Raw genomic sequence first — 15350 nt, 5'->3', positions numbered from 1 at the left:
CTCACCTGTTGACCCATCAGGCACCTTCTGGCGGTTCCTGTCCGCCACCTGGCGGTAGCCAGGCCCTGAGTTGGACCACCAGGCACACAGCAACATCGCCATGGCCTCACTGAACTCAGAGCAGAGAGCGAGTGCACTCGGTCTTTGCGTTGGTCGTCGGTCGGTTCCTTGCTGGAAGCCACACCGCCGCCGCCGCCGCCGCTGCTTCGCTTGGACCTTTTCTTTTTGCACTACTCGCTCGCGCCGCCCGTGTGTTTCGAGTAAGTCGGTGTCTCTCGGACCGGGTCGGCTTTGCCATCCATACACAGAGAGGCAAACAGCAGCGGTAAGCGGATTATAGGTGCCGATTAATTGGCGCCGAGTTTTCTGTGTGCTCCTTAAGACAGGAATGCGGCGGATAATTGACGTAACAGGGGCAGACAGCTGCGTTTAATGATTTGAGTAAGATTGATGTGGGAAGATGCATTTGAGCGTCGCAGTTATAATTATATTATCGTTGCTTTTACAATTAGAACAAGGATGCCAGCACTCTAATCATTACTCTGCTGTCTCCTAGCCACTCATTTCGTCATTTAAGTCCTACTAATAGGTTCAATTCTATGAAAGGTGTAAGAATATCAGGGAGCTTTGTCGTATCAAGATAATGGTATTTAACTCCTAATATTTTTCTTAGGAGCACCTTTTATAATTTTTTCATAGCTTTATGATTCCCAAGAATAACGTTGTCACAATAAAACATAACCAGCTTCTTTGATTTTTGAACTTTTGCTTGAAAAACACCAAAATCAACAAAATCGAACAATTAAACCTGTCATAATTGCGGTGATTTCTTACATTTTTTCGTTTTAAATCGATAAAAGTCATTTTGCTCACTTCGACAAAACCAATTAATGCGAATTTGTGGAAAGACCAGATTTGCTTGATCAATATTTACATTTCCATTTGAACCTTCAAGGAACAAACAGAGATGTTTATTTTTCGCCACCCTGCCATTGGCATGAACATCTTCTCGCGGCGCCTGACGAGTCACTCGGTGCCACCGCAAAGGAGCCAAAAGTGTATTTACGCATGTAGTTGGAATCGTCGGGTCGATCCTTCTCTTGGGAAGGTAATAAAACGTGGCGTATGACCCAAATATTGATTCTGGCCAGACGCCGGAACAAACAGATAAGAGGAATTTGTTTCCTGAAGTAAGGAAAATAATTTTCGTAGAAGTTTCGCGAGTTCTCTGCAAAACAGGATGGACGAAATAGAATAAGCGGTCTGGAAAAGCATCTCTGAACTGTCAGCGACGTGTAGCTAAAAGTTTAACGCTGGAGTAAATATTTATGTACGAGTGATGTTTTGAAAATGTTTTAAATGTAAGTCACGAATACTTTAAATTGTGAAGTGTTGATCTTCATTTTTTCATGCAGGTGTTTATTACCCTATCATCATATCACAAGCAATTTTAACAATTCGAGTCTTTTTAAGGAGAGACTTCATACATCAATTGTCTGCTGCTAAAATGTTTCTGACGTTTTGGCGTACACGACTAGTCAGGTATCAAAAATGAGCTGGCCAACCGCAAAAATCCAATTCTCGTCCGTCCAATAGCCCGCAACACACATTTTATCGGCGTCGTTTTTCAAACACTGACACGTTCCGCGCTGGCTGCGATAAAAGCACAAACAAAACTGCGTCCAGCAACAGCAGGCAGGCCATATAATGTATTAAAGGCCGCCAAATCTTCCGAGGCTCATATAATTTTATACGGGGGAGCCAATATTGGCGAGGATAACACTGAACGGCATCATTATTTACCGGAGCCAGGCGCCACGATAACTGCGTTTTTTGTAATTGAATTTGGACAGACCTCCAGGGAGAATGAGATTGCTGTTATTGTTTCCCGCATTTTCCTTCCTGTTAAGAAGTTCCTATAAAGTTGCGAAAGTTGCTTGTCTTTTAAAATTCAATTATTATTAATTGGAAACTTTTGGAGGCTTTTCATGGACAGAGTGTTTGAATATAGACAAGAGATACTCTAGCAAGTCGGCTCTTTTCACTCTGTTCACGTGCAATAATTTCTTCCGCACGGATCGATGCGCGGACCGGAGGCCTTTCCACGTCCATGCGGAATGAGAATAATGAGCCCGTTTGGATGAGAGCCACAAAGATCAAGTGGCTTTCGCTGAAGAGATTTTCAGCAATCGCTGTACGTGACTGTCGAGAGAGGACTGTTTGCTACGGAAGTGTTTTATCAGACCCCAGAATGGGGTTCTCATGTGAAAAATTCTCCTTTTTAAATTGCATGGAAATTTTGTGAAAGGAATGTGCCCTTTTATACGCTCATCCATTAAATCGAAAAGTGTCAAATGTTTCAAATAAAACTTTCTAATTTGGGAACAAGCCAAGCATATTCTCTTTTTTAATGAAAGAATTGGGAAAAGTAAAAAATTGTCTGCTTAATTTCTTGCAAATTCAAAACATTTATCCATTTGGTGAGATCCACTCTTTGCGTATCTCTACTTTTGCGTTATTCCTGGCAAAATTTCAGCTCACCCATCCCATCACTTTAGCATGTAGGCATACAAAAAGTGACGTGTTTGCCCTAGATGCTTTATTGAGTTTGCGTTTGGCACATATGCGAAAATATCGCGCAGTCTGCACAGAGTAAATAATTCAGCGAGTGCCTATTCGCGCCGACCAACTGACCTCAGCAGCGGCAGCGTTTAGCCGGCCAAATTCGACGACTGCTCGTCCTTCTTTGCTTCACCATCGACCGCCGGCGAAATGAGAGAAAAGCAGTGGCATTCAACAGACACGAAAGCACACGAGTTGCACGACACCGGAGTTACCCAGAAGTCGTGCCAGTTGCATAATTTCTTGTTTGATGACTAAAATGCCACTTTAAATTAACTCGAAATAACAAGGTAACAATTTGAATAGTTAAATAGAACTTGGAGAAAAAAGAAATAAGTGTAAAGGAGAGTTAAAAAGTGGCCCTCCTTTCCGCTAAGTGTTTGTTTTTATGAAACATATTTTTTTGCACAGGCACACCGTCTTTTTTATGTGTTAACTGCGATTAGCAGATGAGCGAGCACTGGCCAATAATTTCTCTGCATTGACTGGACTTTTAATTTTAAAAATTGTCTAAAAATACATTACCAAAATTTACTCGCAAAATTTCGAGAAAATCTTATCTGACACGTGGAGCAATGTAAAATTTTGATAGTGTTTGGCCTGCAGTACAGCAGCGGTAGCACGCAAACAACTGATTAAAATTTAAACGGCTCGGCGTAGTAAATTTGAAGGGAAAAGTGGAAAACTGCCGTCGACGTCGCGGACGCATAAATTGGTCGCACTTTAAAACCAGGCAGCTTTCATGAATTATTCAACAGATAGAAAGACGTGCGCCCCAGGCGCAACTTGCATGCATTGGGCGCAATAGGTGCGCTTCCGCTCATTAAAAATTCATCTCAGAAAGGGGTGGAGCTTTCGCTAAGGGGTTGCTACGCCACAGCCATACATACTAAGTGTCGTCAATATCACAAATTGAGGAAAGGCAGGCATCATGCTCATACTCTTTGAACTAAAAGTTTGCGTGAATACTCTCCAGAAATTTATAATTTTCACTGTATTTTGAATAAAATTAGATGCGTAATTTTCTAATGCAAAAAATCAAAATTAAGATATTTACGATTGCTGTTATACACGACGTATCGATATTATATTTCTCAAAACTTTTTGGACAAGACTCGAAATAATTTCGACTAAAAATTTAATTAAATACCTGCGAATCAGAGTATGACAAGTTCCCCATTCATATTGCATATAAAAATCGACAAAATTTCCTTATCTCATAGATACCATAGTGTTATTGAAATTTGCCCGACACCCTATTGTCTTCCAAAATCATCTATACTAAATTTTTTAGACGAATAATAGGCGTCTTTAATTCCTAACCCTGTTAATTATTTTTGATTCAATTTGCCAAGCCGAAATAAAAGTGACGTGCAAATTGCAATATTTGCGATAATTCTTCATGGAGGTGCGAAACAAACTTTTGTTGCGAAAGCATCCCCAAACGCCATCTGGCCACTTACCTTGGAAGCTGACGTAGGAAGGCGCGATCCTGTTGCCTCCGTTGAAGAGGATGCGCTGGATTTCGCCGGCCTCGCTGCCCGACTCGGACTCAGGAGGGGCCCTAGGGGCGCGTCTGCCGCCCCCGAGCAGCCACGTGCGCGCCTCAGGCACCGGCGGCAGCGGCTTGTGGAAAAACACCGAGTCGCTACTGACGGGGCGCGACCTGTTCTGCCTGCTCGGCAGGGTGTTGCTGCCTCCACCGTTCATCTGCTTCAGGGGTGCGGCAGGGACGCCGTTCACCCGATTCCTCGCAGGGTTGGGGCTCGCTGGGTTTGGCAACGTGGAAAAACTGACCCTCTTGGGCGAGGTTGGCGTGCCACCACCGTTCATCCTGCGTGCCGCTCGCACCTGCTCCGCGTTGAGCGAGTAACTGCGCTGCATCATCGGCGGCTGCAAGGGCTGCTGCGGGCTGGCAGGGTAGGTGCGGTTCAGGGAGGCCCGTAGCGGCCCGTTGCGCACCAGGTGCTGCTGACCATTTGGCAGGTGTCCGTTCTGCGAGTGCTGTTGCTGCATTAGACGCATATTCTGCTCGCGGAGGAGTTGCTGATAACGCTCCATGTCGTACCTGATGGAGATAATTTGAAATAAATTAATGTTTTAGGAGGAAAAAGCGTATTTTAATTAAATTTAGCAATCAGCGTTTTAAACAGGTCTTTTTCCTGGTCGCGGAGATATTGCGCTCAACAAACAAACCCAACATTTTCGTTCTCAAATTTCTTGCAATTAGGAAATTCTAATTTGTTATTAAGCTAATTGTAAGTGGAATTTCTCCGCTACAAAGATGATTTGCAAAAATCAACTTTCTTTATATTAATTCTGAAAAAATTTAAAACATGCAAGGAGTTTACCCCTCTATTTCCTTGTGCGTGTAATGTTTTGAATAGTTAAAGAACTACAAATTACGAAAATTCCATTATTGAGAGGTTTCAAAAGAGGGGAATGCACATACACTCCAGCTACTCAGGCTGCAGCAGGTTCATAATAACTGCCTATGTGGATAAATACATGTACACCTTTATTGAGTTTTATTTCAGATTTTAAATATGTAGGTCAGAGAAATATATTTTAGAATTGATCAAAGCTATTTTAGAATTAATTTAGCTTGCACTAACTTTAGCAGCTTAATCACATCTGCAGAAGATAAATAGTTTATATATTAATTATAAAATAGGAGCAGCTTACCTGTTTGTGGGCGACGTTAGATTGTTCCTAATGACGACGTTATTGAGCGGCGCAGGTTTGATCACCCTGATGACGTTCTGCTGGCGCAAGTTGGAGGTGTCCTCTCGACGCTGTTTGCTCCTGAGGATGCCGTCAAGCTCGTCGTCAGTGGTGTCGTAGCCGCGCTGGGGAGCCTGTTGCGTTGCCGGTAGAAACGCCGTCTCGTGCACCGGCATGTTGCTCAACTTCTTTACCGCCTCCTCGTGGCGGGCGAGCTCGTGAACCAAGTCTGCGTACGCGTCAGGGTTGTCCGACGAAGATCGACTGCTCGAGCTGCCGGACTCGGACCTACCAATTTCCGAATCAGATAAAAATTCCTGGGATTTGTAGGTCGTATGTATGAAAAATCCAGTTTTCCAACAAACACGTTCTGCTGGAAATTGTTTTGATAAAGCACTTGAAAAACTAGTTTGGATGCATTTCATCTCCCTTCCCTGAGCATAAGGATCAAATTTAATTACGCGCATATTGCACTTTAATTTTAGTTGATTAATGCTCCAAGCCGTTGGAAAAGTATTTGAATTGCAAAAAAGCGTAATTTTAGATACAAATTTGATCGGTGATCAAAAAAATTGTCCAAGAATTCCCGACGAAAACAGCTTCAAAGGATTCTGCTTAAAAATATAATACAGTTTTCTTTCAAAGCCTCAATTAGATCAGGAGGGAAAACAGGACTTAAATTAAACTGTTTAAATATTTATATTCTGCGCGGAAATTAACTCAGGATGGTCAGCTCGTAGTGAAAAAATTATTTACACGTTCCCTGGAACTGTATATAGCAGCTCTTTTGACTTAAGGTCCCGGAGGCCTCTTCATCAATACTTTACCTCCGCGCAGAGTAAAACAATTTATTAAATTTAATTTTGAAAAATAACCTGCGTGTTTTTTTCTTTCTCTTTCTTACGAATAAATTTCCTCTAACAGTTTTTATTGCTCGCGGGTACTATTATAATCAATGTGCCTTGTTAGAAAATTAACTCATCCAACAAAAAATATTATATTCATTTGATTTACCTGTTCGCGTCGTTATTCTGCTCCTTTCGGTTTTCGTCCAAACCTTTTGGCGGACTGTTTTGTTTCGGTTGGGGCTTCTTCTCGAAGATAACCTTGTACTTGGCTTTGCAACTCTTGAGTAACTCACTGAGCTGAGGGTGGTTGACCCCTTTTGGACCTCGCACGGTCGGAGGAGGGCTTTTAACCGAAGAATCAGGAGCGGGCACCCTTGGAGCCGTGGGGTGGATCAGCGAGGCCAAATCCTTGCTAGCCTTTAGTTCTTCAACCTTTGGCTCGATGAAGATATTTTTCTTCTCTAAAATCTCGACTTTCTTGTCCTTCTCCTTAGCTTGGCCCTTCTTTATTCCCTCAGGAGGAAAGAGTACCAGCAAGGTTGGCACCTTTGACATAAAAATCAGCTATTCAGAAGACATTCAAATCAAATTATTTTCTGGTGTTTCTGTATAAATGCTTTTCAGTCCATTGAATTGTGGAATATGTTATTTTGGTCTCATGTACATGAAAAATAAAGTTAAATTAGATTTTCCTAAAATATAAAATATTTTTCGCAGCATTTCTTATAAGTAATTATTTTCAAATATTCAGATTGGGCCATGAAAGGTTTTTTCTTCTAAACAAGGCCTTCCGTTTTTATGTTTCATCATATCTTTGAAGGCATTTTTACCGTTGTGGTATGTATTTTTTAAATGTAAAATAACTAACTGAATGATTAAAAATGACCAAAATTAAAGAAAACTGTTGTCCCTACCTTTTTGTTGCTTATCTTGTTTCTTGGCGCCGGAACAGGCGTGTCTACTTCTTCCTGGCCCGATCTGGGAATTTGCAGGACGATGCTGGTCTCGCTCCTGCAGACTTTGGCGCGCCGCTGCGGCCCTTCTTGCTTCGTCTCTGCGGACACACTGGAGCTTTCGGCGGTGTCACAGCCGTCTGCCATGCTGGAGGAGCCAAGGCGTGGGCACCGCTACGCATCGAGCCTGCGAACAAAGAACAACAAGCACACGGCGTCAGTATAGAAGTGATGGAAAAAGCCTTCGGTCCCTTTCTGCCGGTGTCGCGGCCACCAACATATCCCGCTCTTGCATTCGACGCTTGAGTAACGCTTATTCGCTCTAATACGCGATTATTGGTTGACAATTATTGGATTAGGTTACGCTTTGTTTTGTGCAACGCAATTTGCACATCGTATTATTCCAGTCGTGCTGCTGACAGTTTAAATGTGAAAGCAAGGCTCAATATTTTTGATGACAGCTGTTCATCAATTAAGTTGTGCCAGTCAAATATTTTCAAGGTGAAATATGAAGCAGCCTCTAATTTTGACTTGAAAATGACGACTTGGAAACCTCTAGTGCCATTATTTTCATTACCTTGGCGTTCTTGTAGAAAAATTCAGTCACTTAAAACATAATTCTTTTCAATTTTCTTTCCTGAAATATGCAGATTGTTTGATAACGCTATTAATATTTCTCGCTTCAAACCTTTAATTATGAATAAAATTATATAAAATCTTTTATATTCGATAGTAAAATAATTTAAAACTATAATATTAATGTTATTAATTCCTGTACAATGTGCTCCCCATGGTCTAATTTAAAAGAAAATTAAGACACTATCCTCTAACTAAATTTTAGTTTAGAAAATTAATAATTAAAATGAAGTCTATAAACCACACCTCTCACAACTAAACCAATTAAAATACTTATAATTATATTTAAAACAAAAAAGAAATACAAACAAGATTAATCTTCAAATTAAAGAAACCGTGCGGCTGTACTGTGGAAAATAAAATTAAACTAATTACTGATGACTATCCAAATTTAATTTTCCACACGACAGAACAAATAGAGCCATTAATTTTCTTATATTAACAAAACTTAATAATTTGCATGTTTAATGTAATGATAATCATCAAATATTTACATTTTTGTTCTAAGATAGCAATAATGCTTTTTTGATATGAAAAAACTCTGTAAGATGATTTGAAATGTGCAAAATGCAATGTACGTAATGATCGTTAAGCATCTTGACTTCCGAGAAGAACGATTTCGACTTGTAGACGTGTCCTTCACGGCGTTCTCTTTCGCATTGGAGCCGAGCCAAAGACAGGGGCCAAAACGAATGCGGCTCAAATTTAACTTAAAATGCTTTCCCTAAATTTGGTTGAGTTTTAGTCTTTGCATTTAAAATGCAACTTTGTCTCTTTTCAATACCTTTTATGAGTACGAAAAAACTGGATTATCAGCCTCGCACTCCCCTTATTTGAACAACAGTATACAGAACTCGTCTGCGTAGCAAATCCCCATCCACGAACGAATTAATAAAACCAAAAAGGGGGCGAGCTGACTGATACAATTTCTCAAGACGGAGAATGAGGAAGAGGAGCAGTGGTAAACGTGACTTCATGCCTAAGTGCCGGCTGAGCGCGAAGATTAAGCACACACGCATTTTTAATGCCGCGTGCGTCCTTCACACAATCGTCACAAAGAACATTATGTAAAAATCTTAGAACAATCGTGGCATATAGCTGTCGATGAAAGGGAAAACAAAAACAGCTGCTTGGTGATGCGAAGCTTGATAAGTGAGGCAGACTAAAAGTGCAAGCGTGTCTATAAACAAATCCGGAATTCAGCGACACAAGCTGTTGGATGGGCGGAAAGGAAATATACACGTAACTCAGCCCGCTACGGCTGAATGACGGAGAAAAACAGAATTTACGACGCGTGTGTTGTTACGTGCTACGTGGTTCTGGCAGTGAGTGGTAAACAAAAGCCATCAACGCCAGCATCCTCACGTAATTCACGCAAAATTAGGCCCCAATGTGATTGTGATCATTATTTTTATATCAGATTCCTTGGTTAAGCAACCTCAGTTGGAAAGTGGCTTTCTAATGTTTTTTGTCCAAATTACAATTTTTTTGCCGTTGCTTCACGGAGCTTGACTTGTTTTTATGTATCTTTACAATCTATGACTTGTAAATAATAATAGTTGATGAATATTCAGGTTAGTTTAAAAACAATTTTTTATATTTGGCATAAATTTTATTTCAAAATCTTCCCTACAATTAAAAGAGAATGTCAACAGCTTAAAAACTTCATCTGCCAAACCTGAATGTGCAGCGTTAATGAATTACTAACGTTAATTACTTCATTCAAGACAGGAATATTTCCTAGAAGTCCTGAATGAACCACGGACAAAAAAGCTCTTTAAAAAGGGCATGCACGCACCTCGATTCCCGCTTGGCCTCCGTAAACTCATCGTACACAAAAAGCAAATGTTGCCATTGTTCTTTCGCTGGTCTCGCATGTGCTGCCGCGTACTTTTATTTTCTTTTCGCCAGAAATATGAGAAGCTCTCGTCCACTCTCTGCAGTCACTCTATATCGCACTTACGGGATGGGGTATTATTTTTTCGCTTTTGACATTTGAGCAGCGCGCAGCTGAGAATTGCACTCGGAGAATTGAGTGTCACTAACCGCTCCGCTGGACGGATTCATTGCCATTTTTTAATTACCTTTTGCAAGTTAAGTGTTCATCCAAGTGTAATTGAGTTGTTTTATAAGAAACTCAAAATACACATTTCCATTTTTGCATTTTAAATTCTAGAAAAATAAATTTAAATGGTCAACAGTAATTTGAAAATAACAAATTATAAGCTGTAAAGTGTTTGCAAATTGCGCGTCAAACAAGCCTCATCATAGAAAATTCCTCTTGAATCCTAATTAGCAATAAATTAAAGGAGAACGTTCCGCGGTTAATGAATATAATCAATCTCGAGTTAGAAGCAAATTAGGGGTTCCTTCGCTCGTGATGCAAAATTCAGATTCGAGATAAAAAGCGATACAGGTGGCTTGGTCAGAGAGGTGGCACCGACGGCGTTTTAGGCTTGAGGGGAGCAAGGTTAAATTTAATTGAACGCCCGCGGCTCGAGAACAGAATTTTGAGAAAACGATCCGCTCGCGCAGCAGGTGGTCGATAAAAACCCCTTTCTTGATCCTCAAAACTCGAGGGGATTCCAGCCTACTCAATGCAGGCTCAAATATTCAAAGATATTCCATAGAAATATCTTACAAGAATTCTAATTTTGCATATTCCCGGCGTCGGCGCTTTTGAACTCGATTTAATGCCCCGAATGTTTACGTGTTCCACTTTTGACCCTTTCCTCTGTTTTCATTCCGTGCGAGTTTTCTGTCCAGTGAAATGTCCAATTATTTATGTTCAAGCAGCTCTCACAGTTACACATGTCATGTGTTGTGCGCGCCGGGCAAAATAATGTAGTCAGAATATCACATTTCCACTATAGAATGAGAAAAAAGACGCGCGGTCATTCTGTAAATAAGTGAGGGGAAAAGAATGCCGCGCATATAAATTTCAACGAGAGCCGCAGGGAGACGAACACGCTTTTTCAATTTGTTGACTTTAAAGGGTTACACACAATTTACGAAAGGATTCGTGTGAAATGGAGGAAAGGAAGGCAGCAGCAGGGTGCTCCACGCCGGCTAAAAGTACTCATTATCTGGGCTTTATCTCGTGTTACATTCACTTTTCTCTTTCTGACTCACGCTGCTGAAACGAAACCCAGAGCCAGGTGCGCTTATCGCGCGCTTTACTGCTTCTTTTGTTGTTGCAATTGTACGCCGACAAATGAATTGCAACGCCCGCGCGACCCGTTTATTGCACCGACTCGGACAAGTCAGGGCATGACCGGTATTTATTTTAACGTGGAAATTAACAGTTGCTAACCTTGAAAATAGTCAAAAGTCTTTGTAAATCAGTCGCTTTGAAATACCATCCGCTTTAATTTTCATTTAAATCTGAGGTACGAGAGAATATACATTTTTGCAAGACAGGTATTTGCCTGCGACCGTAAGCCTACTTTTAACAATGGTGCTAATAACCGATCACTTTATAATTTTCTATCAGCTATTACTATTATATCTACATTGGAGGGATAAATTTATAACAAATATTTTGTGGTTTAATGCATCACTGACACTTGATTGTAATATATATATTTAAAAAAATAGCTATGACTAAAATAAAATAGAGAAAAAGTAATCTTTTTTCTATTCAAAACATTATCCTAATAAAACCAATAAATTTAAACAATAAATAAAAATAAAAAAATAATTTAAGTATTTAAGTTAAATTTTTTTAATTTTATATTTAAATATTTTTTTAAATTAAAATTTAACATGTTGTTTTTAAATTATTATTTTTATTTACAGTCTAGAAACTCATTATGTGTAATATTTAAATTCACCATGACCCATGACCATCATCCTCTGCTAATTTTGGACACTCTTCCGCTTCAATTTCGGTTTCTATTCTCTTACAGTGGTTTCTGGAGCAAAAATTATTTTCTTTCACACGTTTAAGAAAAACGGTTAAGCCAAACGTGGAGGAAACACTAGCCAATACTTTCTAAACACTCGATGATTTTTTTTACCATTTGAATTAACTGAGCTGATTTTGGGGATTTTGGTTTTCAGCTCACAACTTTATTTTTTCCCCGTCTTAAATGCACACCAACTGGATTTAATCTTAAAAAAGCGGTATCAAGTGCACTGAAATTGCAAATAGCGAAGTGGTGTCAAAATGTTGCTTTTGACCACCTCCAAGATGACTTAATTACAGTCGTGTCACAAATGATTCTGATCTGGAATAAAAATAAAATTATGATTTAAGATGCGAAAAAAATGCAAACAGCAAAGAACGTCCTGATTGCTTACATTTTTTTAGCTTTTGAGTGGATTTCCATAGTAACTTCAATAACTTACCATGCCTCCTTTTAATTACGCTTCAAACCAGTACACCCGGTAAAAACTTCTCCGTTATTATTAACACATTTTATCGTAGATTAGATAAAAATATATGGGACTCAGTCTTTCAATTAACATGTTTAATATTTAAAAGTAAATATAAAAGATGGCATCATACTTGCTTCTTTTCAGAAATTCCATGTCGCCGTCAGATTCCTCAAAACGATTAATCCACACGTACAAATGAAACGAGAGTGTGGTATTCCAGCAAATTAAATTACACGCATATGAAACGCAATCCAGCGCGAATCACGGAAGCACTTTTGAGATGATACACCAAGAGAAGATTGCTGTGGCTTTTTACCCGCACGCAATGCGAAGCTACGGTTTCCCAGACCGAGTCTGGTTGCTCACAAAAACCGCGAAAAAACAAAATCAATGTCACACTTTTGCAATAGGGCGCGCGACTGTTGATGCGAGTGACTTTTGACGAGAGACCTGGGCGCGTTTATTTGTTCTGGATGGCTTTCTAAAAGCGAGCAGCCGCTATTCGCTGATAAGGCGCAGATAACGTTGCCGCGTGGAGCGGTTGAAAATCGTAAAATAATCGACGATCATTATCAGCGCGCTTCGCACCGAGCTTCATGCACAACGCCGATTTCCTGTTTTTTGAAAACAAACAAATCCACGCCCTTTACTATCAGATTCGTATGTGCCTAATCAAGGATTAAATTAAATTTGGGTGGAGAGCGAGAGAGCAGAATCCGAACTTGGTGGACGCTGCTTGAGACTTTTTACATTTTTTGCTGCTGCAAAAATCTTTACGAAGCCGAGGTCATTTGCTGGAAAATTTTAATGGGCGGGTGTTGCAGACTGAATTGAGCGATAAGAGCTCTTATCTTGTCTCCCGCTGCGTGGTCTTGCATACGAGAAGGGAAAGCGTCGTATTCTTTTCACGAGTCATTCTACACCTCATTTGCCAAAATGGAAATTTTGATGAGAAGTTGCCCCAAAGAGTGGGATTTTTTTCTTTTATCTATTTGGTGCAAAATCATCTGAGCAAATCATAAAATTCATAATAATAACTAAATTTACTACATACTTATTAAAGTTTTAACTAACTACTTTTAGAATACAATAATTACGTTTTATCGCACAAGCGAAATCCCTCACAAAATCTACACAAAGCTTTTTATTGCTTGCCTCGAAGTCATTTTTAACATATGATTATTCCCACTAACAGTCATTATCCTGTAAAAATTGCCAACATCCTTTAAAAGATTCTACCGCAGACAGTGGAAATGCTAACGATTACATGCAAATAGTGCACTAAATTGCTCGCACATTATTATCATTTACACGTTGCCCTATTTGAATGCACCATAATTGGATAATGCCACTGACACACACTACTCAAATTACAATATATGTTTCCAATCTGGCAGGGAACTTCTTATTCCAAGTCAGCTGCTTTCGTCGCCCGACTGTTGCCGAGTGGAATATTAATTTATTGTATCGTCACGACTGTCTCGAGACTTGAGAAACGTATCGTATATAATAAAACGTCTGAAGCTCGCTAGAAATACACCATGTTTAAAAAAGGTGCACTGCGCTCTCTTCAGCACGGGACCACTCTCGTTCTCGCGCATTATTACCTTCTGATGTGAAAAAAGAGATAGAAATGGGCTGTTCATTCGTTTATATGACCGCTAATATTAACAACACATGCGTTTTTATTTATCGGGAACAGCACGCAGACACGCGATCGTGTGCTTTTGGCAGCTTGAAGCTCAATTTTCAAACTGTTGCGCTGGGCAAACCACACATTAGTTCGTTCCAAACTGTAAACTCTATTCAGGCTGTCAAATGTAGATAAATTAATTTCTTACATTTTTACACTCTCTTTTTCTCTCAAGTTAAATTAAATTTGCCTTTATGGTGCAGTTCATATGTTTTTAAAATAGTTTTTCGTAAATTGCTTTATTTCACAGAAGCATGCAAGAATATAATGATGGCAAATTCAGCCGGTCTTGTACTGATTTATTTTCAAAGTGGAAAAAATTGTTAAAGTTGTATTTAAAATTGCAACTTTTGAGTTTTATTTTTTAACATTGTGCAGAGGACATTGCCATTTTTAGGGCGATGAAACTAAAAAGTAAATTAACAATAATTAAACCTTAGCAATGCCGGTTGCAAAACGAGAGTAATATAGAAGTGCTCCGCTAAAAGCGTTGGTGGTGATTTATATGCTGGCAATGTGTCCACTTGAATGCACGCGCGTGCAGTAGCGACTAATATGGGCTTTATATTATATCTTCTGCAAAGCTGATAAATGAAAGCTGTCGTTTCTGTTTATGTAAGTGCATTGCAAACGGTTGGGAAAGAAAGAAAAGGCGTATTGGTTAACTGCACTTAATTGGGTTAAAAAGTGGTGACGATTTTTCAGCAAGGGAAAATATTTTCATTGCTTGCTTTATTTCCCTCCTGTGAAGTGATAACAAACACTGCTTTAAGGAAACAAATTCGAGCCTTTTTGCCATGATGGTCCTTTAGAAAAACAAGCAAACCACCACATGGCTGCGATGGTTGCATAACGCTATCAAACTTTGTTCGTTCGACTTTGATTTACGGTCGAGTGTCATTCCGATGCACTGCACTCGACTAACTCGATTCCCATGGCACTCGCGTGGTTCCCGAAAATAGAACCGTTTTTATGTGCTCCGGCGCTTCTTTTAATTTATCCTTCAAAGGGGTGCAACCGTGACCCCAATTAATCGAATTCGTCCCGCTGAGCTGATAACACAGCCCGAATTCCTCTCGTCTGTTTGCTTTCAGACAGCGCGCACGGACGTGTTAATTCTGCGCCGATGACGCAACTGCAAGAGCAAACTCGAAATTATCGCATCGCTCGTGCTGCTGGCACCGCGTTCAATTTATTGTGTCTTGTTTGATCTACACATCAAATACATCTGATGCATGAACTGTGTTTGCACTTGTCATTCAACTGCATTGAAATTAGGCTGCTCAGATTGGAAAAGAAAAGTAAAAGTAAAAATAAATTTTGAATTTTCTTCAATTAGAGCTAAATGAAAATTAGGCTAAAATCAACAATAAAATCGATAATATCTCACAATAATTATCACTTCCTTGTCAGTTTATCTCAATTAAAAAAGATACTCGTACTATACGTAGCACCAAAGGCTAGCTGACGAGGTTTTAATACCCGAAACGGCTG

The 15350-nt window shown here is 39.8% G+C and overlaps 1 protein-coding gene across 33 annotated transcripts in view; it reads right to left on the bottom strand.

Annotated features, from left to right (window-relative positions):
• LOC135945391 (coiled-coil domain-containing protein AGAP005037) overlaps window positions 1-15350 on the bottom strand; it is a 99059-nt gene that overhangs the window by 74526 nt on the left and 9183 nt on the right. For 30 of the 33 annotated variants that reach the window (XR_010575427.1, XM_065493039.1, XM_065493049.1 and 27 more), the window contains exons 2-5: window positions 7109-7334; window positions 6361-6740; window positions 5308-5634; window positions 4086-4690 (exon numbers count right to left, since the gene is read on the bottom strand). Coding sequence is in view for 32 of the 33 variants with exons in the window: in XM_065493039.1 (XP_065349111.1) it covers window positions 4086-4690; window positions 5308-5634; window positions 6361-6740; window positions 7109-7294 (1498 nt within the window). In the remaining variant the exon portion in view is untranslated. Of the gene's footprint in view, window positions 1-5; window positions 165-4085; window positions 4691-5307; window positions 5635-6360; window positions 6741-7108; window positions 7335-12293; window positions 12562-15350 lie in introns of those variants that run through there. The other 3 variants (XM_065493031.1, XM_065493059.1, XM_065493060.1) reach the window with 3 other exon arrangements.

The sequence above is a fragment of the Cloeon dipterum genome, chromosome X (genome assembly GCF_949628265.1).
Source record: "Cloeon dipterum chromosome X, ieCloDipt1.1, whole genome shotgun sequence".
Taxonomy (NCBI): Eukaryota; Metazoa; Arthropoda; class Insecta; order Ephemeroptera; family Baetidae; genus Cloeon; species Cloeon dipterum.
Note: the sequence above shows the minus strand (reverse complement) of the source record. Positions and strands in the feature narration are given on the sequence as shown.